Below are 22,267 nucleotides of genomic sequence, written 5' to 3' on the forward strand. Positions count from 1 at the left end.
AAAGCGCTTTCTTATGACTTTTCAACCAATAAATATCCCTACTAATATTATAAATCAAATAAAATAAAAATAAAGGATAGTTTTTATCCCGATTTTTGAAACAGGGACGCAGGCCCTAAAGTTTTTCTGACAGACAAAATGAATTGATGTTCGTTAGTCTGATTAAAACTCGAGAACGGCTGGGCCGATTGAGCTGATTTTGGTTTTAAAATGTTTGTCGTAGTCCAGGGTAGGTCTAAACGGTGAGCAAATACGCGCGCGATATTGTTTTTCTGTGACAGACAAAATTCCACGCGAGCGAAGCCGCGGGCGGAAAGCTAGTTTTGTAATAAACGTATCTTTTTTTCTTTTCTTTCAATATTTATACCAATCACATAGAAATATCGTGTAGAATCATCAACGAGGTTTCAACAAAGGTCTGAAGGATCTTACTCACTTGGTAGAGTTTTTTCTCTGCACAGTTTTCTCTGGTTTCGGCGCTGGCTTCTCCGATTTCGCCTTTTCTTTCCTGTCTAGTTTGTCTGTGGGTTTCTTCTCTGCCTTAGGGGGGGCAGAGGTGGGGGCAGGAGGGGCTGCAGTGGGGGCTGAAGGCTTCTTGGGTTTGGTAGCGCGCGCTGCTGCGGCGTAGTTGATAGGTTTGGGGCCAGTTGGCGTTGATTCTTCCACTGATGGTGCTTGAGGCTGGAATAGAAAGGTACATTGAATATTTTGGAATAGAATCGTTACAAAATCACCCCTTATTTAAAGGATATAAGAAGCCAGTGTTTAGCTTAACGTGCCTTGGACCAGGGATGTTATGGATATCCGTAACCGTAACCGAAACTTTCGGATATCCGAAATAAAAAAATATCCGTAACCGTAACCGGTATAATATTATTCCTATATCCGTAACCGTATCCATAACCGAAACTACATATCCATAACATCCCTACCTTGGCCATTTTATAACGTTATTTGGACCATGAGTACTAGACAACGGAGTTTTATGTATGTATGTCGACGCTGTAGTGACTGTAGGCGTTGTAGGATACAGGACTCCGTCACTGAACCCTATACTTTGTGTATTTTTTCTGAAGTTCACTGATTCTGTAGACACTGTAGGCGTTGTAGGCCCATTATAGACAAGTGTTTCCTACCTTAGTTGCTTCCGCGGGCGCTGGTGGTACCGCAGACACTGTAGGCACTGTGGTCACGTTAGCTGTGACTGTCGGCGTGGTAGGCGCTGTAGGCACTGTAGTCGCATTTCAAATAAGTTACCTTAGGTGCTTCCGCAGGCGCTGTAGGCACCGCAGACATTAGGCACTGATGGCGTTGTTTTCTGTCGGCACTGTAGGCTTTGTAGGCCCATTTTAAAGAAATATTGCTCACTTTAGGCGTTTCCGCGGGCGCTGGCGGTACCGCAGGCACTGTAGGCACTGTGGTCGCGTTAGCTGTGACTGTCGGCGTTGTAGGCACTGTAGGCGTTCTAATCTTATTTTTAGTCACCTTAGGTACTTCCGCGGGCGCTGGCGGCACCGCAGACACTGTAGGCACTGTGGTCGCGTTAGCTGTGACTGTCGGCGTTGTAGGCACTGTAGGCGTTCTAATCTTATTTTTAGTCACCTTAGGTACTTCCGCGGGCGCTGTAGGCACCGCAGACATTAGGCACTGATGGCGTTGTTTTCTGTCGGCACTGTAGGCTTTGTAGGCCCATTTTAGACAAGTGTTTCCTACCTTAGGTACTTCCGCGGGCGCTGGCGGCACCGCAGACACTGTAGGCACTGTGGTCGCGTTAGCTGTGACTGTCGGCGTTGTCGGCGCTGTAGGTACTGTAGGCCCATTGTAGACAAGTTATTCCTACCTTAAGTGCTTCTGGAAGCACTGTAGGCACTGATGGCGGTCTTTTCTGTCGGCTACAATGCCGACATATGCACTGTAGGCGTTCTAATCTTATTTTTAGTCACCTTGGGTGCTTCCGCGGGCGCTGGCGGTACCGCAGACACTGTAGGCACTGTGGTCGCGTTAGCTGTGACTGTCGGCGTGGTAGGCGCTGTAGGCACTGTAGTCGCGAGACTAGACAAGTGTTTCCTACCTTAGTTGCTTCCGCGGGCGCTGTAGGCACCGCAGACACTGTCATTGCGTTTGTTGTCGGCATTGTAGGCGTTGTAGGCCCATTTTAGACAAATTTCTCCTACCTTAGGTGCTTCCGCGGGCGCTGGCGGCACCGCAGACACTGTAGGCACTGTGGTCGCGTTAGCTGTGACTGTCGGCGTTGTCGGCGCTGTAGGCACTGTGGCGTCGAGGGCAGGCTCGCTCCGCGCTGGGCGTGCGTCCTTCTTCTTGGCGGCTACTTTGGGCTCCGACTTGACGGGCGCTGGTTTTGCCTACACAGAAAAATCTTAAGGTTACACACAGAAGTATTATAGGGATATTTCCTGGGTAAAAAAGCAAGAGTTTTAATTAGTCCGTCAGTTAGGTTATCAAAAAATACTCGATACTTATTTTTCACTTTTTGAAACTAATGAAAATGTAAAGAGAAGAAAAGGCCCGTGACGTAAATGAGTGCTCAAAAGTGCAGCACTTTGTGACGTCGCGCAGAACTTCAACGCACCATAACTTTGTATTGACAATGAAAAATATACGTGTCCAATATTTTTCGATATTCAAATTGACGGACTAAAAAAATTCTTTACGATACTAAAGTCTGGTCTGCGAGCACGTAGAATTTTGTCCAATGACCCCAAGCTACCCATCCTTATCGCTCGCGCGTAATTATGTTGACAAAATTCTACGTGCTCACAGACCGGGCTTTAGCCTATTATAGAGATTTTCAATCACAAGTTCTTGTTTTAAAGATTACTGTCATTTAAAGTCCCGTCGCTAATAGTCCCGTTAGGCCCTCGTACTAAACTATACTTGTGTCACGAGTGAGCTCACCACAATAGTCGAGCGGCGGCGGGATTCGAACCCGCGTTCCCCGGATCACGAGTCGGCCAGTCCGACCCCTTCACCGTTCGGCTATCGTGGCTATTGATATTATTCAAGTAATAAACTGTTGCTCACATTTTGTTGCAGTTTTCAGTTTAGTAGATCATCATTTTTTATCTCGCTCTAACTTGTAGCAAAAGCAGGATAAGCTTATTCCATAAAGAACCATTGCCCACGGACGAAGTCCAGGGCAAAAATATGTGATGGTGGGACTATTCCCACCTTTCGACCACTGCAACTCCTGTGTAGCCAGGATCTACAGCTTGACCGCCAATAACCCAACCAGTGAAGGTCAAGTTTGTCCCGGGGGAAAGTTAACTGCAATTGGACCCGCAACGGAATTAATCAGAAGAACATAGGAGTTCGAAGTTAAGGTTCGACTTCCCTCCATTGCAAAGCGGATGACAGCATGACAGGTGACAAAGGTTTATGCGATGTGATGGTGTCATAGACTGCATACCTTGGGCTTGACTTCGACCTTGGCGGCGGGTTTCTTGGCTTCCTTCTTGGCGTCTTTTTTGACTTCCTTCGGCCTTTTGTCGTCCGGACTTTCCTCTGTAACGGCTGTGGGCGTTGGCGGCGTTGTGGGCTCTGCAACTGGGAGAAAAAGTTGGGCAAAAATTAAAACATTGAACTTCGGTGTCAACATCTAAATAACTCAAACAAAGGTGACTGACTGACTAACTGACATAGTGATCTATCAACGCACAGCCCAAACCACTGGACGGCTCGGGCGAAATTTGGCATGCAGGTAGATGTTATGACGAAGGCATCCGCTATTAAAGGATTTCCACGCCTAAGGGGGTAAAACGGGATCCACGCGTACGAGTCGCAGGCGGCCGCTAGTCTTGGCATAAAGTAAAATGAGTTGACCAGACCATATGGATCTTTTGTGCTTCATCATCAGGTCATTTGGTCTCCACTGCAGGAGCAATCTCCAATTTACCAGAGGCAAATAATTTGGTCTATACTCCAGACGGGTTAGGGAGGCCTTATTCCTTACTAGCGGCCGCCCGCGACTTCGTACGCGTGGACCTCGTTTTACCCCCGTTAGATATCATATTGATAAATGGCGTTTCACGGTATGAATATTTACGAATGTCAAAAACAGTAGTTTGTCCAGCGCTGTAGATTTTAACCAATGACGATAGATGGCGCTTTTTAGACGTCTTATTTATTTACTGAAAGAAGAACGGTCACGCCCCATACAAAAAAAAACCCAGACCCGACAGAAACGAGACATACCTCAGTTTTTTTGTCATGTCTTAATTAGTTAAATTATATATTTTTTATATTCGAAATCCATGTATAACACCAAATTATTACCCTTTGTTTTTGTTCAGGCGTCATACAAAAACTAATACAAAATGCCTATTTATCACCAAAATTGGTAAATGTATGTACCTAAATGTCTATTACAGCTGCTATGGAATGTATCTAGGTGACCTGGAGATACAGCCGGATTATACAGGATGGTTATACATATGGAACGATAAGTGATCTCACTCGATTATTTCTAAACTATACAAGATATCGAAAAACTAGTTACTGATTCTGAAAGTGCTTCACGAGCTCTTTCAAATGGTACCAATAATAGGTTACAGATTATGGAAGCTGGTAACATTGAATTTTTGGATTTTGTAACTTCTCGTTTCCACCCTGTATAATCCGGCTGTATCTCCAGGTCACCTAGATACATTCCATAGCAGCTATTTAGGTACATACATTTACCAATTTTGGTGATAAATAGGCATTTTGTATTAGTTTTTGTATGACGCCTGAACAAAAACAAAGGGTAATAATTTGGTGTTATACATAGATTTCGAATATAAAAAATATATAATTTAACTAATTAAGACATGACAAAAAAACTGAGGCATGTCTCGTTTCTGTCGGGCCTGGGTCACAGATGACCGTTCTTCTTTATTTGTCACAATATCGTCATAAATTATAGCATATATGTTAATCTGGGTTACAAACAATAATACTGTAAAGTTTCAACAAAATCCGTTCAGTAGTTTTTGCGTGAAAGAGTAACAAACATCCAGACATCCAAACTTTCGCCTTTATAATATTAAGTAGGATAGAATTATCCACAAATTCTATCAAGTTAACCATGTTCCTGGATAGAAGAAACTGTATAGTCTTACAGTGCCAGATTTCACATTCAGAACTGTCAGAAACATTTGTACGAGTGATAGGAAAGTTGTCTGTGCATGGTGCACGACACCATAGGGTCACTCGGTGTAATGTAGCGCAGATTTAACACTAACAACTTATTGGAAGTTGCTAGCCTTCGTGCTAGCGCTATAAAATTATGTTAAGAATACATTATCGTGATTTACACCCGAATTCAAACATTACTATGAGGTCTCACAGTGCGCGTGGACGCACAGGGTCTCAAAAACCTATTCATAGACTATACTTGAGTGACGGAGTAACACACACGAATCAATCTGAGCTCTATTCGTGCTGTGCGTTTGACTTCGCATAGCGTTGCTGCTTCGCTGAAGTAAACATCGTTTGTGAATACGGGTGTATAGATGACCCACGCTGAACTGTCCCACCAAACTCAATGACAGGGGGGGCTACCATCGTTCAACTATATGGTTTCCAACATGGCAAAAATCTGAACCAGCGATCCGGTATTGACGGTGGCGCCCCACTGTCAATGTCATCGATAGGACAGTTCAGTATTTTGGAACTATAAAGCATTTGTCATACTGAATGCGTTCTGTCAGTTTGACAAGGGAATGAAGTTCAAAATATGGTGGGAATTATATTCCCACTACTGTATAAAGGGTTAACCCTGTAACAGTCATTAAAATCAAAATTTTAATTGTTTTTGGACCTTAAGACAAGCGATTAAGGTTTAAAATAGGTGGGAACTATCTTCCCACCTCTGTAAAAGGGTTTAAGCCACAGATTAGACACCAACCTTCAGTCTTAACATCTGTGTGTGTTTCTGTGTTCTCCTCCGCGCTCTGTGTGTGTTCCGTTGTGTCCTCCGTGACCGCCGGACTGGCTTCTGTGGACGGAGCGGCCTCAGGCGGCGTCTCTGGTTTGTCTTCGGCTGTAATTATATTTTTCTTTGTGATTTCTTGATTAAAATTAAAAGTTTCACCACTCATTTCATGTTTTAAATAAACAACTTGAAAAAATCGAACTGCCTCAGGCGGGAATTGAACCCACGACCTTTCGCTTGCCGTTTATTTAATGTTTTCTAGAAGAAACGGACTATCTGAGGGTGGAACCACAGTCACTGTCGAATAAGATTATATTGCTCAGCAGTGTTGCCAACTCATAAACGCAATTAAGGACACTTAATAATTACTTTTTTTTGAGCTTGGACAACTGATCAAGCAACTAGAATTCCAGATTTTTTTTATTGATTGAAAACTGAGATTTTAAACCAGAATTATTTTTTTATACAAAAGTTGTGCTCTGCTGTTACCACTGAGAATTGAACTCCATCGAAGCTGGTCTTTTCTATTTTAGTTCATTGAAATAAAATTAAAACTAATTAATGTTTTACATTTTTAACTTTCGCGTTACATTTCAACTAAAATAGAGAAGTCTGCTTGTCACCACGTCACACGTCAAACGTCAAGCCGTGAATTCAATGTAGCTCATATAAAAATGACCGTGTTGAGACCCGTGTTCATCTTTTTTAGTTTTAATTAATGTTTATTTGTGTTGTACTGTCACTACCGGGCATCGAATCTGGTACTGACCTGGCGGCGGTTCCCTCCGCCCAAACGTGGGCACAAACTCGGCCGCCAACGGGTTGAGTGTTGATCGGGACACTGTTTCTTCCAGGGATAACGCTTGGCCGTTGCTGCTTCTGAAATAAGGGGATTTAAGTTAGTAAATTAATAAATATCCTTGGACATTTTACACTGCGCCTCTAAAGCTCGGTCCGTGAGCACGTAGAATTTTGTCCAATGACCCCAAGCTACCCATCCTTATCGCTCGCGCGTAATTATATTGCCGTCGCGACTGTGCGACGCGCGCCCGCAGTGAGTGTGCGAGCGCGACAGCAACATAATTACGCGCGAGCGATAAGGATGGGTAGCTTGGGGTCATTGGACAAAATTCTAGGTGTTCGCAGACCAGACTATAGACATATAATAGTGACCAATTGTTATCAATTGGTAATTTTTTGGTCTTTGTTGACATCCATAAAGTGGATAGACGACTTTATAAAGCAGGAAGGCGCTGGATGCAGGCCGCTACCAACCGGGCGATGTGGAAACCATTGGGAGAGACCTATTTTCAGCAGCGGACGTCCTGTGGCTGAGATGATGACGATGAACTAATGAAAAAAGGTGACTGAGTCTCGTCCGTCACTTCTCAGCACCAGCCCATATGTTGTCCCGAAGTGGTGGTAGGGCAAGCTATATTTGGGGTGTGTATAAATGTCCTGGAAAGAACTGTACTGAATAAACTACACTCAACATCAAATAAATCGGACCTTCCGCGACGCGAACTTTAAAGATTTTCTTCTGACACAATCATGGTGACCCAACAATATTGATGTTATTTGAAAGCCCAATAAATAAACTTAAAGAAAAACACATTAAAATATATAAATAAATAAAAACACATAAATGTGTCATGAAAAAAGGCCTCACTTGGGGCTCACCTCTGGGACCAAGTAGAGTAGCAGTTTTGTGGTTTTAAAACCAAATAATGATCTTACGTGTCCTTTTTAACAAATGGATAGCAGTTAATCCCAACTTAACAGTTTTATAGCCATAAAAGTTGGCTCAAGCGTAACTACCTATTTTTTGAAGAAGTGACTCTGGATCCTTCTAAAGACACATTTTTGGGGTTAAAAATATTTCCTTTAATGAAATGAAGTTTAGAACTACACTCGCGAGCAAAACTATGGAATCACTCACATGAAGTTGTTTCCACGCGAACTTGTGTACTAACGAATTTGTTAGTAACAAAAAAAGTGGCACCATTTTAAATATTAAACTTTTATCTTTAAATTGATATCAAATTCATTTAAATCACACCAGCATTTAAAAAGATATCCCGGCTGATGTGAAGAAGTAACGAAAAAGACATGTATGAACTGTTTGATGCGTCGCGAGTTGCAGCGTATTTACCCCCTATAAAAGCACGCGTTTTCGGATTTTTGCTTTCACACGTTGATTCATACACATCTCAGCTTCTTTTGACACTTTACCTGGGATTCTACACCTTCAGAAGCAGCACAAATCGTTGCACTATTGCAAGAAAGGCTCAGCCAGCGGGCTGTCGCACGTCAGTGCCACATAAGCCAGTCCTGGGTTTCGAAAGTTTCAAGACGCTTTCGGGAGACTAGTGGCTTTATCCCGAGACCAAGCTCTGAACAGCGCCGGTGCACATCGCAGAGGGAAGACCGTTTTTTCATGTCAACCTCTCTATGAAATCGTAATTTGACTGGAATCGATGTCCATCAAGAGTTCAGAAATGTTCGTAAGATAGCTGTTAGCGAGTGGACAGTTCGTCTAAGATATAAGCAATAGAATTTGACTCCATAAAGGCCTGCCACAGGCTCGAAACTGACGGCAGGTCACCGATAAGCACCCTTTCAATTTGCTCGTACACATCTCGATGGGAAGGCGAGTAATGGAGGCGAGTTCTGTTCTCCGATGAATGCAAACTGTGTTTGCAGGGCAGCAGTTGAAGAGGTCGGGTTTATAGGCGGCCTGAGGAGCGATTTGTGCAGTGCTGGTTGGCTGAAACAGTGGCTTATGGGGGTGGCTTGCTCGACTTAACATCGAGATGTGTACGAGCAAATTGAAAGCGTGCTTATCGGTGACCTGCCGTCAGTTTCGAGCCTGTGGCAGGCCTTTTTGGAGTTAAATTCTATTGATTATGTCTTAGACAAACTGTCTACTCGCTAACAGCTATCCTACGAACATTTCTGAGCTCTTACTGGACGTCGATTCCAGTCAAATGACGATTTCATAGAGATGTTGACATGAAAAAACGGTCTTCCCTCTGCGATGTGCGCCGGCGCTGTTCAGAACTTGGTCCCGGGGTAAAGCCACCAGTCTCCCGAAAGCGTCTTAAAACTTTCGAAACCCAGGACTGGCTTATGTGGCGCTGACGTGCGACAGCCCGCTAGCTGAGGCCTTCTTGCAATAGTGCAACGATTTGTGCTGCTTCTGAAGGTGTAGAATCCCAGGTAAAGTGTCAAAAGAAGCGGAGATGTGTATGAATCAACTTGTGAAAGCAAAAATCCGAAAACGCGTGCTTTTATAGGGGATAAATAGGCCGCAACTCGCGACGTATCAAACAGTTCATACATGTCTTTTTCGTTACTTCTTCACATCAGCCGGGATATCTTTTTAAATACTGGTGTGATTTAAATGAATTTGGTATCAATTTAAAGATAAAAGTTTAATCTTTAAAATGGTGCCACTTTTTTTGTTCCTAACAAATTCGTTAGTACACAAGATCGCGTGGAAACAACTTCATGTAAGTGATTCCATACTTTTGCTCGCGAGTGTAGGCTTTCAAATGATACCAATGTTAGTGAGAAGTGGGGATGCATACGTTTGATAAGCAGTTTTGCCAACTTAGCTACTTTATAGCTAGATTTAGCAACTTTTTGATGTCAGGCAGCTACAATTTTTTTTAATTTGTAGCTAAACTTTTTAGCTACTTTTTCTAGCAACTATTGATTATGATATATTTTTATAAAGTATTTGAAGACATAAGTGCATGAACTCGCTATAGCATGTCTTTTACTTCCGCATTGAAATGCTGAGGTAGAAAGATTGTTCTCCCAAATGAATTTAATAAAAAATAAACAGAGGAATATAATGAGTTTAATAACTCTGAATTCTTTTTATGCATAAAAGATTCGCTCAGGAAAAGCGGCCAGTGCTGTCACAATTACGTTTTTCCTAAAGCCGTACTTGACAAAATGGGTGCTATGGAAAAATATTCCAAATCATGTGCAGCTGAACCTTCTACATCTTCTTTTCGTACATAATTAGATAATTATAATATTCGGTAGATAATCAAAATATTGTCTTCTTTTATTTGTTAATTAAGTAGTCACAGTATTAAAGTTAAGTTGGTTAAAGTTTATAGCTGATTTATTAACTGCAGTGTTTTATTTCTTTAGTATTTTATTTATTTCGGAATTTAGCTACTTCTAGCTACTTTTTAGGGAGAAAAAAATACTCAATCTAGCAACTTTCTGTTAAATTCCTAGCTACGAGCCTTTGGTAGCTGTTGGCAACACTGTTGATAAGTGCTTGTCGCGGGAGGTGCGATTTATTTGATGCAGTGTATTAGATTAGTACTAACGTGTGCGGCGCTGGTCGCGCGTGGTTGTGCCTCGCGTGCGGCGCTCGCGCGCGCTCCCTTTGCTCGTCTTCTAACATCGCCTCGATGCACTGCTCCATTAGGGCTTCCTCTTCCAACTGCTGCATGACCTGCAAACAATGATTAAATAAATAAATAAAATAAATAAATCGTTGGACAAATTCACACAGCGCCAGCTAGCCCCAAAGTAAGCAACTTAATGCTTGTGTTATGGGTGCTAGCTTAACGGATATACTACTTATATACTTTTTTTTAAATACATAAATATTATACATAGTCACACCCAGACCCGTCACAGAAATTAAAATTCATCATTTCAATTTCTGCCCGGCCGGGAATCGAACCCGGGACCTCTCGGCATAGTAGTCCGTTCTGAACCACTACACCAGACGGCCGATTATCATCAAATATCACCGACATTCAGGCTCAGGAGAAAGCGAATAGCATCAATATGAAGAGTTAGGCCCAGAACAGACGGTGAACGCAACTGCAACGAAACTGCAACTGCTAGTTACTTTTGAGTTGCATCTAAGTTTCTGCCATAGCGACCGTTGAGAGATCTCACATGACGCGACCAGTTTGAAACTTTCAGTTTCAGTTTCATTCATCAGAATCATCAGAAAGTTGCAGTTGCGTTTCACCGTCTGTTCTGGGCCTTATTGTAAAAGAATCGAGGTGACATATCATGGGATGGGATGTGCAGAGCCGGAACTATCATTATTACCAATTCAAACAAATCTGAGAAAAGCTGATGGCTGATCGCTGAATGATAATGACAAAAAATATCACCGACAAAAAAAACAACTTTTTTTTACTGCAGTGGGAATATAGTTCCCACCACCATTTTTCAATTTATAATACGGTCCAAAACCAATGAAAAATTTGGACTTGTTATGTCTATTATTAAAAAAAAAAATAACTCGAACATTATGCCCTATTGATGCACTACATCTGGGCTTCAGCTTGACAATATTTTCAGGACAGCCTGTGCCTGCATTCGCGTCCCATTCTTGTTATTAGTTACGAATGAAACTTACAACTGAACACATCTTTTTTACTCGTACGTATCCCGAAAAGTACAGATTTTATTTCATAACCTTTTTGCCCTAACAGCGCTTCGAGCCCAACATTTAGCAAATGCTGAGAAGAAACGCCGCAACAAACTCAGTCACCACTCTCTACCGGTATGCCTGCCATAGAAAACTTCTCAGGAAAGAAAAAGAGCAGGGATGACACATCACAGGACGTGCACCCCCCAAAAGTCGAATGTCAATCAACATTAAATCTGATTAAGCGCTTCTACACACGACGCCGCTACCGTTTTACTCGGTGCGTATGAACAGTGTAGCGGCGCGGCGACGGCGCGGCGGCGGCGCGGTAGCGGCGTCGTGTGCAGGACCCCTAAATCCGCTGGGCTGATTGCAGATATTTAATTTAAAAAAAAACTGCCGGTAAAATAAGTAGAGTAACGTTAGTAGGTATGTACAGTCGCGGAATGAAAAGGTTCGTCACCTTAGTATCGGTTTTCGCTTGCACTAGGTACTGTAAGAGTCAAACCTGCCAACATAACAGTGCAAGAAACATTGCTGCTAACATTTAAATAAATATGACGTTTGCTAACGAATAAGGTTTTGCTTGTTTATTTTTCTATCCCATCAGTGCAATGCAATGATGACATTGACCAATTCACAATAGTTTTTTTTATTTAATAGAAATAATAGTGGCAGGTTGAACCAACAAGAAGGTTTTAGTTTATCAATCATAATAATCTTCTTGACAAGATAAATCGTCAAACAACTTTGATCTGAATAATTTTGAACTTTACTGACGAACAGTTAAAGATTATTTTCTCTAACTCGAGATTATTCTGTAACATAGTTTCAAAAGGTAATATGTGCTCGCGATTCGTTGAAGGAATCAATTTAAAGACTGACGAACCTTTTCATTCCATGACTGTACATACATACATAGCCTGTCAAAATCATAACCCTCCTTTTGCTTTGCCGTAGTCGGGTAAAAAAAACTGCCGGTAAAATAAGTAGAGTAACGTTAGTAGGTATGTACATATTAATTCAGGAGCATTTCTCTGAACTTGCTACACATTCTTATTTTATAATTTGTATATTTTAAAGACTGTAAACCCTTGAAAAGGAGGCTGACAATAGTGTCTGAGTTTCTTGCGCTGCTTCTTCTCAGCACTGGCCCATTTATTGTCCCGAAGCAGTGGTAGGGTTAATATTGGGACGTGTAAAAGTGCTTTTTAAAAGCCTATTTGCAAAAATAAATCAGTTTTATTTAAATAAACGCACCTGCTTATCGAACTCTTCCTCATTTTCCATCCACATGTAGTCCTCGAAGTCGTCCTGCGGCGCCGCTACTGGAAAGGGCGCGGGCGGGTAGAAGGCGCCCGCCATCACGTAGCCAGCTGCCGACAAAATTAAATCCATTCTTACTCCCATAAAATGTATGAAACTTATTTTTGTTTTCTACTTCTACTAAAAGATAATTTTATTGGCTATCGCATGATATAAAATATTTGCTTATTAATGTTAAGCTACCAACGCTTTCACTTGTTTTTGAAGGAAGAGGTGAAAACTAAAAATTAAAACTTAAAGCCTTGTAATTTTGCTATAAATGGGTCAAGCCCCAAATTTGAAGTATTTTTATCGATAAAATTGTCCCTAGATTTCGCCCTTAAAGTTTGATCACTACATGCCCGGACACACCGTATAAGTAAATTAATCTATACTTAATATTATAAAGCTGAAGAGTTTGTTTATTTACTTGAACGCGCTAATCTCAGGAACTACTGGTCCGATTTGAAAAATTCTTTCAGTGTTAGATAGCCCATTTATCGAGTAAGGCTATAGGCTATACAACATCACGCTACGATCAATAGGAGCAGAGCAACAATGAAAAATGTTGCTTAAACGGGTTTTCACGCGTACGAAGTCGCGGGCACAGCTAGTAGTTTATAAAACTAAAAACACGCTTTTGATTCCTGCACTAAAAGGCCATCATCAGAACCCTGGACATCGTCTATTGCTGTCGCGACTGTGCGACGGGCGCCCGCAGTGAGTGTGCGAGCGCGACAGCAACATAATTACGCGCGAGCGATAGGGATGGGTAGCTTGGGGTCATTGGACGGGATTCTACGTGCTCACGGACCAGGCTTTAGCTAGCTTTCCGCCCGCGGCTTCGCCCGCGTGGAATTTTTCGATTTTTTACAATACATAAATAACCTATGACACTCAGCAATAATGTGACTTTCTATTGGTGAAAGAATTTTTAAAATCGGTTCAGTAGATCCCGAGATTACCCCTTACAATTTAACAATATACAAACTATTACAAACACAAACTTTCCCTCTTTATATTAGTATAGAAAAAGACCGCCTGCTTCAGACCCGGATTCAATTTTCAGTGAGGGAAGATTTTAGTTTGGTTTTTGGTGGTTTAAACAAAATATATCCTTCGACTTTTGAGTGGGTTGTACGAGTGATAGGAAAGTTGTCTATGCATGGTGCACGACACCATAGGGTCACTCGATGTAATGTAGCGCAGATTTAACACTAACAACTTATTGGAAGTTGCTAGCCTTCGTGCTAGCGCTATAAAAGTTGTAAATAGATACATAAAAAATACCAGCGAAAATACAATTAGATTTCATACACATAAAATGTCTGTGCGGGAATCGAACCCGCGACCTTTTGCATAGTAAGTCCGAAAATAACATTGTGCGAAACAGATTTTTTACGAATAGGTTTTTCTGATAAAATAATGAAATGAAAATTATTTTAAGAGTTAAATAAAAACTGAGATCAATATTTTTAATGAAGATTTCGAATTTTATAAGAAAAGAGTGGAGGGAAATTATTTCCCACCTCAAAACCCCCAGTTTTTGGTGGGAAATAATTTCCCACCATTCACAATCTTATCTAGAAACTCACCCGGGATATGCGGGCGCGGCATGTGCATGGGATAGACGGGCGGGCGGTGCACGCCGGCGTCGCCGCTTCCCACCACGCCGCCGCCGACGCCGCTGTCGATTATCACGCCGTTTGGCTGCGGATAATAAGTGGGAAGTTTTAGAAACAACGCCTATTTATACAAATAAATAAATCTTTGGACAATTTCACACAGCGCCAGCGAGCCCCAAAGTAAGTAACTTAATGCTTGTGTTATGGGTGCTAGCTTAACGGATACATACTATACTCATAACTATGAGTTGTTTTCTGTGTGTAAGCTGAGGACACGTGTCCCCAGCTGACACATCTGTATCTTCGTAAATATTTATGCTACGATAATGTATTATACCTCGAAAATTACAGTCGAATCCAAATAGTAGGCTTTCGAATTTTCAAGACTTTAGCTCAAATACTGTTAAAATCACGATCAAAAAACTATGTGCGAGCTGGAGTACGATGTCTCCAGCTGACACATCTGTATCTTCGTAAATATTTAAGCTACATCAATGTTTTATATCTCATAAATTAAATTATACATAGTAACACCCAGATCCGTCACAGATATTAAAATTCATCATTTCAATTTCTGCCCGGCCGGGAATCGAACCCGGTACCTCTCAGCATAGTAGTCCGTTCTGAACCACTACACCAAACGGCCGACAAAATTATGATAACAATGTTGTAATTTGGCAGTTGGAGGTATATCTGCCAGTCCTTGGTTGTACCAAATTGCCCTCACCCTTCTATCTAATTTGCCCTGGACCAAACACGAAAAAACCTGGACTTCTGATCCAGAATGCTCCCCTTCTGAATAAGAAGGCTCCCCTTCTGAATAAGGCTCCCTCTCTCAACTAGAATGGTCCCCCTCTGAACCAGAATGTTCCTCTTCTGAATAAGAAGGCTCCCCTTCTGAATAAGAAGGCTCCTCTTCTGAATAAGAAGGCTCCCCTTCTGAAGAAGAAGGCTCCCCTTCTGAATAAGAAGGCTCCCCTTCTGAATAAGAAGGCTCACCTTCTGAATAATGCTCACTCTCTCAACTGGAATGGTCCCCCTCTGAACCAGAATGCTCCCTTTCTGAATAAGAAGGCTCCCCTTATGAATAAGAAGGCTGACCTTCTGAATAATGCTCCCTCTCTTAACTAGAATGGTCCCCCTCTGAACCAGAATGTTCCTCTTCTGAATAAGAAGGCACCTCTTCTGAATAAGAAGGCTCCCCTTCTGAATAAGAAGGCTCCCCTTCTGAATAAGAAGGCTCACTTTCTGAATAATGCTCCCTCTTTGAACCAGAATTCACCCTCGCTGAACCAAAATACCCCCTGGACAAGTTATGGTGTTGGTGTGGTCGGTCAACCGTTGGACAAATCATTATTGTGCTGTACCATATTAATGATTCTCTTTTTCCACATTTTAAATTTGATTGCTCAAGTACAATGGTGGACTAAATGCCATACATACACATACAAATTAACCATATAATATTTTAAACGATTATGTTGCATTTTTACTATAAAATTGTCGGTCAGTCTGCCCGCGATCATGACTCGTGCAACAGAGCCGAAACGTCGGTAAGGTAAATATTTTATTTACCGTTAAAATAGATATTGTTGCAATAAATCCCGTGAAGTGATAATTTTAAATTAACCATAGCAGTTATAACCTGTTCACTTTCCCTATAATCGATAAAATCTACATTATATTTACCTGCCACTGTCCATTTTCCTCATTTCCATAATATGCTCCAACGTTAGCCGATGTCTCCGGTATTTTCATGGTTCCACTGACTTTGTCCTTATTGCACTAATGTTAGTCAAGATTTTTGAGGTTACTTTCAAACTCAACGCGAAGTGTTGTCAGAAATATGCACTCTTGTAATATTATTTTGTGTCGTGTGTGAATTGGTGTCTATCTTCATTTCTGGTGTTCACGGCTGCTGGAATAGAAATTTTAAATCGTTAATTATTTTTAAATAAACAACTTGAAAAATCTAACTGCCTAAGGCGGGAATTGAACCCACAAACTTTCGCTTGCCGGGCGACTACTCTTCCAACTAAGCAACTTAATTATTGCAAAATTTCTTGATTTGAAAGAACTAATCCGCAAAATATAAGTTTATAATGTACGAGTGATAGGAAAGTTGTCTATGCATGGTGCACGACACCATAGGGTCACTCGGTGTAATGTAGTGCAGATTTAACACTAACAACTTATTGGAAGTTGCTAGCCTTCGTGCTAGCGCTATAAAAGCTGTCAATCTATTGAATCTACTCTTCAAATAGGCTCTGAAACTACTTGACCGATTAGAAACAATCAATCACTCTTCGAATTCTAGATTATCCATAGAATAAAGATGGATATACGTTTTGTGGTAGACCGAAATTAACACAAGCAAATCCTGGGTCAAAAGCTAGTGTACAATAAAAATACCTTGGAATAATTTTCTTCACTATAAAATTATGGTTAAATTACTTTTGCTGATTTGCAATTTGAGCCTTAAAAAACCACAAAAAACATGAGTACAAATGTTAATATCGCAAGAATGCATGAATTTTTACCAGTTTACACAATCGTTTTGGATTAATATGCGAATATTTCTAAACTATGTCACTCTGCACAACCAGATCACAAATCAGTATCGCAACAAATTGTATGTCTTCCTAGTTATTTCTACTTTCAACTTGCATTTTGGGAAATATGTGGAGAATTAAGTAATTTTGGGCCAATATTTGCCAGTGTCATTAGTGATTATCTATAATGGTCATGATTATAGGTAGCTACATTAAATTGTGAATAATCTAATGATCAAACATCACTAATTTCATAAAAACAAGACTGACTATGAATGTAAAATGCAGAAATAACCATGATCTAACCCGAAAAATACCACGATTCACCTCAAAAACACGTCAACACACCAAAAACTGATTATTATGAAATCTAATGTCAACAAAATATTACCCCAAATACATTTCAATTTCGTCAACTTTCTATTTTGCAGGCTCACTTTCCACGTATGGTTATTTTTAAACGAATCCAACGCGGCAAACGCAAAAAACTTATTTTCGAAATTTGAATAAGAACAAGTGCATAGGCCAAGCATAAAAATAGATCACCTAGAATCGAAATAATAATGCACTGAGCGACATTTCAACCACGCAGACCACCGGATATTCCAGGATATGTAATAGACATAAAGTACCACGCAAAAGGCAATCGCCAGCGAGGACAGGAGCTATGAAATCGTGCTAAAAATTAAAATAAATCTAGCACGTGTCCAGAGTTCCCCGAGAAATCCTGGCACAGTACAAACTTATGCAAAATGTACTTACTCATTTGACGCGCTCTCCGCGCTTTTAGGGCATAAAACGATACTTTGTCGTGCCCTATGCCTTTACAGGCGGTATTGACGCACTTATATTTTCTTAAATTAGCACTCTAACCTATAATTCCACAAATTCACACACACGACGAACGTAGCCTTCGTGGCGCAAATGGCTACCGTTTTGAAGTTCGTGCAGCTATCAAAGGAACTCCCAAATTCAGACAACTTCACGCGGGTGGCGAAGCCGGTGTTTATTTATGAAGATTTATAACTATATTTGCTGGAAATTAACGAGTAATAATTAAATAATTACCTTTTCTAAGCGACAATCATACTCTTGTAAATTTTGCTGAGCCAAATAGTTGTCAAACTGATTAGTTCTTTGTTTAAAATTTTGTGGTATTTAGTTGTTGACAGCCTTTTTTATTTAGCAACATTGATTTTTAGTTTCACACTCATCACCACTGATATTATTATTATTAAAGTTAATTTTAATGTATATATTTTAAATTATTAATTCAATTTATCACAAATATAAATAAAAATTACCTTACTGACCAAAATTTCAAACTAACCGGACGCGGCAGATTTTCGGACGAAAACGAATACGTTTCGTTTCGATAGCAGTGTTAGAGCAGAACAAATTAAAAGTATATTGCTTTCGTGATTTTCATCTGCTAAAAAATTACTCAACATTCTTTTAGTTCTAATATTAAATGAAATATTTTCAACTCTTTTCTATTTTGAGGGAAAAATAGTCTCAAAACTACATTTTACTTAACGAACCAAACGCTTTGTGAAGTTTTGTCAATATTTACCGATTGTCAAAATGTGAAAAGTTTTCTTCCTGAGCCCCGATTACGGTAACTTTTAACGTCTACAATCCAGACGCGTTTCTGATTCTGCAATACGATTGGTCAAAACAGCTGACGTACGCTGTTGAACGACCAATCGTATCGCAGAATCGAGAAGCGTGTCTGGATTGTTGACGTTAAAAAATACCGTAATCGGGGCTCTGTTTTTCGCAAGTCGTGAACTCGTGACTGAAAAACTTGCCAATTTTGCCGAAATCTATCTCATATTTAATTTAAACTTATTTGTAGTTTTACATAATGTTCAGTGCTACGATTTGAACTGACTTTGCGATAGGTTGAAGTGGTATTACAATTTTCAACATGGGAGCGCCATATGCGGAATTAGAAAAACCTCTGGAAGAGTATGCCGTGCTCTGCCGGGGCTGCTTAGCGGAGTCCGGTGTCATGAAGGACATGGTTGAGTGGGGCCTTACCGAGGACTTCTTTAAGTTCACTAATGTACAGGTATGGTGGTACTAAGCCAAAGTATACAACTACGAACGACTCGAACTATGACTCATAAAACTAATTTATTTATGCAAGTAGGCTTTTAAAAAGCATTTTTACACGTCCCAGTATTAACCCTACCACTGCTTCGGGACAATAAATGGGCCAGTGCTGAGAAGAAGCAGCGCAAGAAACTCAGTCACTATTGTCAGCCTCTTTTTCAAGGGTTAGCAGACTTTTAACAGACTGTAGAAACTCTCTAAACGCTCTTTATTGGCAATAGAAAAGTTAGGTAATTAGATCAGAAGGTATGTTGCTTAATGCCCACCTATTGAGGTATTTCCACCTCTGTCTGACGACAGATTTTATCTGACTTTTTTTTCTTTGCATAATGTTAATAAATAGCTGCTGCTGCTGTACATAGTACATGCCTGGATTAGAAATACAAAGAACACAAAAGAAAAAAGTACATATTTTTTCTTTTATAATGAAAGTTGTTCAGAACAATGTTTATTTATTTATTGTTAAAGATTTACCAACAACATATAATTTCACATGCATCGTTACATTATTAGAAAGCTAGAATCTAAAAGATATGCCTACTTGCCTACAGATAATTATGTTTACTTTAATATGACCCTATAATTATAGTATTTTTGTACCAATTTCTATGGTCAATATATCTATCTATCTATATCAGCCTTTGGGTTCGCCTTCGAACATAGGCCTCCTCTTCAACCCTCCACCGACTTCTGTCCCTGGCCACACGCATCCAATTCACTCCAGCCTGCTGCCGTATATGTCCATCATTTAGGCGGTCTTCCCCTTTCCCTTTCCCTATTTCTGTGGTAAATTATTATTATTACAGCTTCAAAGTTACCATACAACCTTATCTACTCGTATCACAGGTGGACCAATCCAACGGCCTGTCGCAGCTGCTCTGCACCACGTGTGAGGACTTGCTGGACAAGTGCAAGAGTTTCCGCGAACAGTGCCGCAACTCGAACAACGTGCTGATTGACATCATGAAGGTGAATTGAAAATTCATTAAATAAAACTTCCACCCACCGTCTTCCTTACTGTGTCCGACCAACTCTCGGACGGTGGGCGAAAGTTTGCATAATGCGGTTCACACAGCTTATGACCGCAGTCTGTGGAGGAACTATCTGTGGTCGCGATCCTCATCAGAAGGACCGAGGAAGAAGAATTAATTAAAAATGAATGATCGTAAAGAGTGAAAAAGAGTGCACAAGTTTTCTGTTTAATATCAAAGGCTACAATACTTCACTGATTTGATGGAATAATGCAGGTTCCCAGCATAAAATACACTTGAAAATGTGCCTCATAAGAAGGTTCACTCAAAGGGCGATGGAGCGTGCTATGCTCGGAGTTTTCCTGCGTAATCAAATCAGAAATGACGAGATCCGTAGGAGAACCAGAGTGACTGACATAGCCCGCAGAATCGTTGCCCTATAGAACAGAACAAATCTTTAGAAAGTGGGTTCGAGTCCCACGAGATGTAATAGATTTTCAAGTCTTAGAAAACTTATTTATTTTTGTAAGTAGGCTTCTAAAAAGCACTTACCATGATTAATTTGTTACAGAAAAAAACAAAAGAATCGTCTATATCGCCTGAACCGATCGTCGAATTGGTTGAAAATAAAACCGATGAAACGGAGGAACAGGAGTCCGATCCCATCTCAATATCCTGTATCCTCTGCGAAGACCAACTAATCATCATGATAACTGCAGCGGACACTGAGTCTAAGATATACTTCTCCTGTCCCTACAGTTGCACCGACAAGTTTCTCAAAAAGCCCGATTTGCTCCATCATCTATCAAAATACCATAATGTAGACGAAAAGTCGTTCGAGATCGAATTCCGGTACTACTGTGCTTTTAAAGACTGTAATTACCACGCCAGCAATACTAAAGAAAATAAATGGTTTTCCGGCAGGAAGTTTCTGAACCAACATTATAATAAAGTGCACAAGAACAAACGACTTCATTGCGACGTTTGCAGCCTCAGATTCACGACCGATTCTGAGTTTAACAGACATCTAAGTACGTGCAACATGAAATATTCGTGTCCAGTTTGTCCCATGGATTATGATCTGAACGAGAAACTGCTGGTACATTTGATGCGGCGACACCCGGAAATACACAAACAGTATAAGAATGACCGCAAAGCATATAAACGAAAAGCCAAAATAGAGACTGAAACAAAAAAGGCTAAAGTGGAAACTGAGCGGCTTGAAAACTACATGTGTGACAGTCCAAAGCGCTCTTTCGCGACTCAAACCTTGAAACCTGAGGAAAATATAAAAAATGACGTCTCGCTTTGGAATATTCCCGGCAAAAGCGACGAAGCAAAAACCGACGAAATATCAACGCAAACTGTTTTCGAAGACCTTTTATCCCTAAAATCGCAGAACAGCGAAGATGAATCCATATTTTTCTCAGAAACAGTCTCCCTATCCGATATTCAAACTCAAACCTTCCCTCTTGAGTTTGGCTTGAGTCGTTCTAACAAAGAAACGATTACATCGGAAACCCAATCTCCAGATTTGAGTATAAAAGAGACCCAAACCTGCGTTTGTCTTTACGATTCGCCTAAAACAAACTATAGACTCTTCGACAGCGTATCATCAAGTCCCTGTAGCATCAATTTGACGTCGACTGAGACTCAGACCGCCGAATTTAGGTCGAGCTTGAGAGCTGATGTGCTATTAAGCTTCAACTCCACTGAAACCCAGACGTGCTTTGACGAGGATCTGGATAAAAGCGCTTTGTGATGGCTAGACTTCTAGCCCGAGTCATTCGGTTACGTGGATGATATCGCGGCAATTCAGACTGATCTTGAAAAGCATGAAGAATTTTAAAGCTTTAATGTTAGTTAAGGCTAGGATTTACCGCCTCGATGCCGTGCATTTGTTTACCTCAGCCCCCGCACACCTCGCACTGACACTCGCGCTGACACTCGCGCGACGCGTTGACGCCACAGTGTAAAAACAAACCGTAAGTTGGATGACGGTTTACGTAATCTTCAAATCTATCTATATTATAAAAGAAAGTCGTGTTAGTTACTCCACTTATAACTCAAGAACGGCTGAACCGATTTAGCTGAAAATTGTCAGGGAGGTAGTTTAGAGCCAGGAGAAGGACATAGGATACTTTTTATCCCGTTATTTATTGCCATTAAGGCGGAACAAAGTTCGCCGGGTCAGCTAGTAGTTAATAAATAAATAATAAACTCTAGTCTCAAACTAAGCAANATGAGAGTAAAACAAAAAAGCCGTCGACGTACTTCTTTGGGATTTTTTTTTATCGGACAAACTATGCAATATCGTGTTTTGGAAAAGTTGTCGCCCTAGTTAA

At 40.7% G+C, this 22,267-nt stretch overlaps 2 protein-coding genes across 6 annotated transcripts; one reads left to right on the forward strand and one right to left on the reverse strand.

Annotated features, from left to right (window-relative positions):
• Window positions 1-269: 269 nt before the first annotated feature.
• Window positions 270-18,009, reverse strand: Paip2 (polyA-binding protein interacting protein 2). 5 transcript variants are annotated; one of them, XM_028318418.1, is made up of 10 exons: window positions 17,902-18,009; window positions 15,971-16,196; window positions 14,252-14,366; window positions 12,612-12,727; window positions 10,285-10,412; window positions 6,702-6,811; window positions 5,906-6,040; window positions 3,428-3,564; window positions 2,175-2,363; window positions 270-681 (listed from the first exon to the last, which is right to left on the reverse strand). In XM_028318418.1, the coding sequence occupies exons 2-10, from the start codon at window positions 16,037-16,039 to the stop codon at window positions 433-435; spliced, it is 1,248 nt and encodes a 415-aa protein (XP_028174219.1). In that variant the 5' UTR covers window positions 16,040-16,196; window positions 17,902-18,009; the 3' UTR covers window positions 270-432. The 5 variants fall into 5 exon arrangements, with proteins under 5 accessions (XP_028174219.1, XP_028174217.1, XP_028174216.1 ...); XM_028318416.1 differs by having other exon boundaries at window positions 15,971-16,199; XM_028318415.1 differs by lacking the exon at window positions 17,902-18,009 and adding an exon at window positions 17,596-17,794.
• A 605-nt stretch (window positions 18,010-18,614) lies between these two features.
• On the forward strand, window positions 18,615-21,784 carry LOC114362857 (uncharacterized). Its single transcript, XM_028318419.1, has 3 exons — window positions 18,615-18,907; window positions 19,798-19,920; window positions 20,494-21,784. Exons 1-3 carry the CDS (start codon window positions 18,764-18,766, stop codon window positions 21,682-21,684), a joined length of 1,458 nt encoding a protein of 485 aa, XP_028174220.1. The 5' UTR covers window positions 18,615-18,763; the 3' UTR covers window positions 21,685-21,784.
• The last annotated feature ends 483 nt before the right edge of the window (window positions 21,785-22,267 follow it).

This window comes from Ostrinia furnacalis, unplaced genomic scaffold (assembly GCF_004193835.3).
Source record: "Ostrinia furnacalis isolate ACB-3 unplaced genomic scaffold, ASM419383v2 OfSCF6825, whole genome shotgun sequence".
Taxonomy (NCBI): Eukaryota; Metazoa; Arthropoda; class Insecta; order Lepidoptera; family Crambidae; genus Ostrinia; species Ostrinia furnacalis.

What these genes read in the sequence shown, in the direction of transcription:
- LOC114362857 (XM_028318419.1), top strand. Translation starts at nt 18,764, where the DNA reads ATGGGAGCGCCATATGCGGAATTAGAAAAACCTCTGGAAGAGTATGCC. An exon ending in TTAAGTTCACTAATGTACAG is followed by an intron (nt 18,908 to 19,797) that starts GTATGGTGGTAC and finishes CTCGTATCACAG; the next exon opens with GTGGACCAATCCAACGGCCT. An exon ending in TGCTGATTGACATCATGAAG is followed by an intron (nt 19,921 to 20,493) that starts GTGAATTGAAAA and finishes AATTTGTTACAG; the next exon opens with AAAAAAACAAAAGAATCGTC.
- Paip2 (XM_028318418.1), bottom strand. Translation starts at nt 16,039, where the DNA reads ATGAAAATACCGGAGACATCGGCTAACGTTGGAGCATATTATGGAAAT. An exon ending in AGGAAGAGTTCGATAAGCAG is followed by an intron (nt 10,413 to 12,611) that starts GTGCGTTTATTT and finishes CATTGTTTGCAG; the next exon opens with GTCATGCAGCAGTTGGAAGA. An exon ending in CGCCCGCGGAAGCACCTAAG is followed by an intron (nt 682 to 2,174) that starts GTAGGAGAAATT and finishes TTTCTATTCCAG; the next exon opens with CCTCAAGCACCATCAGTGGA.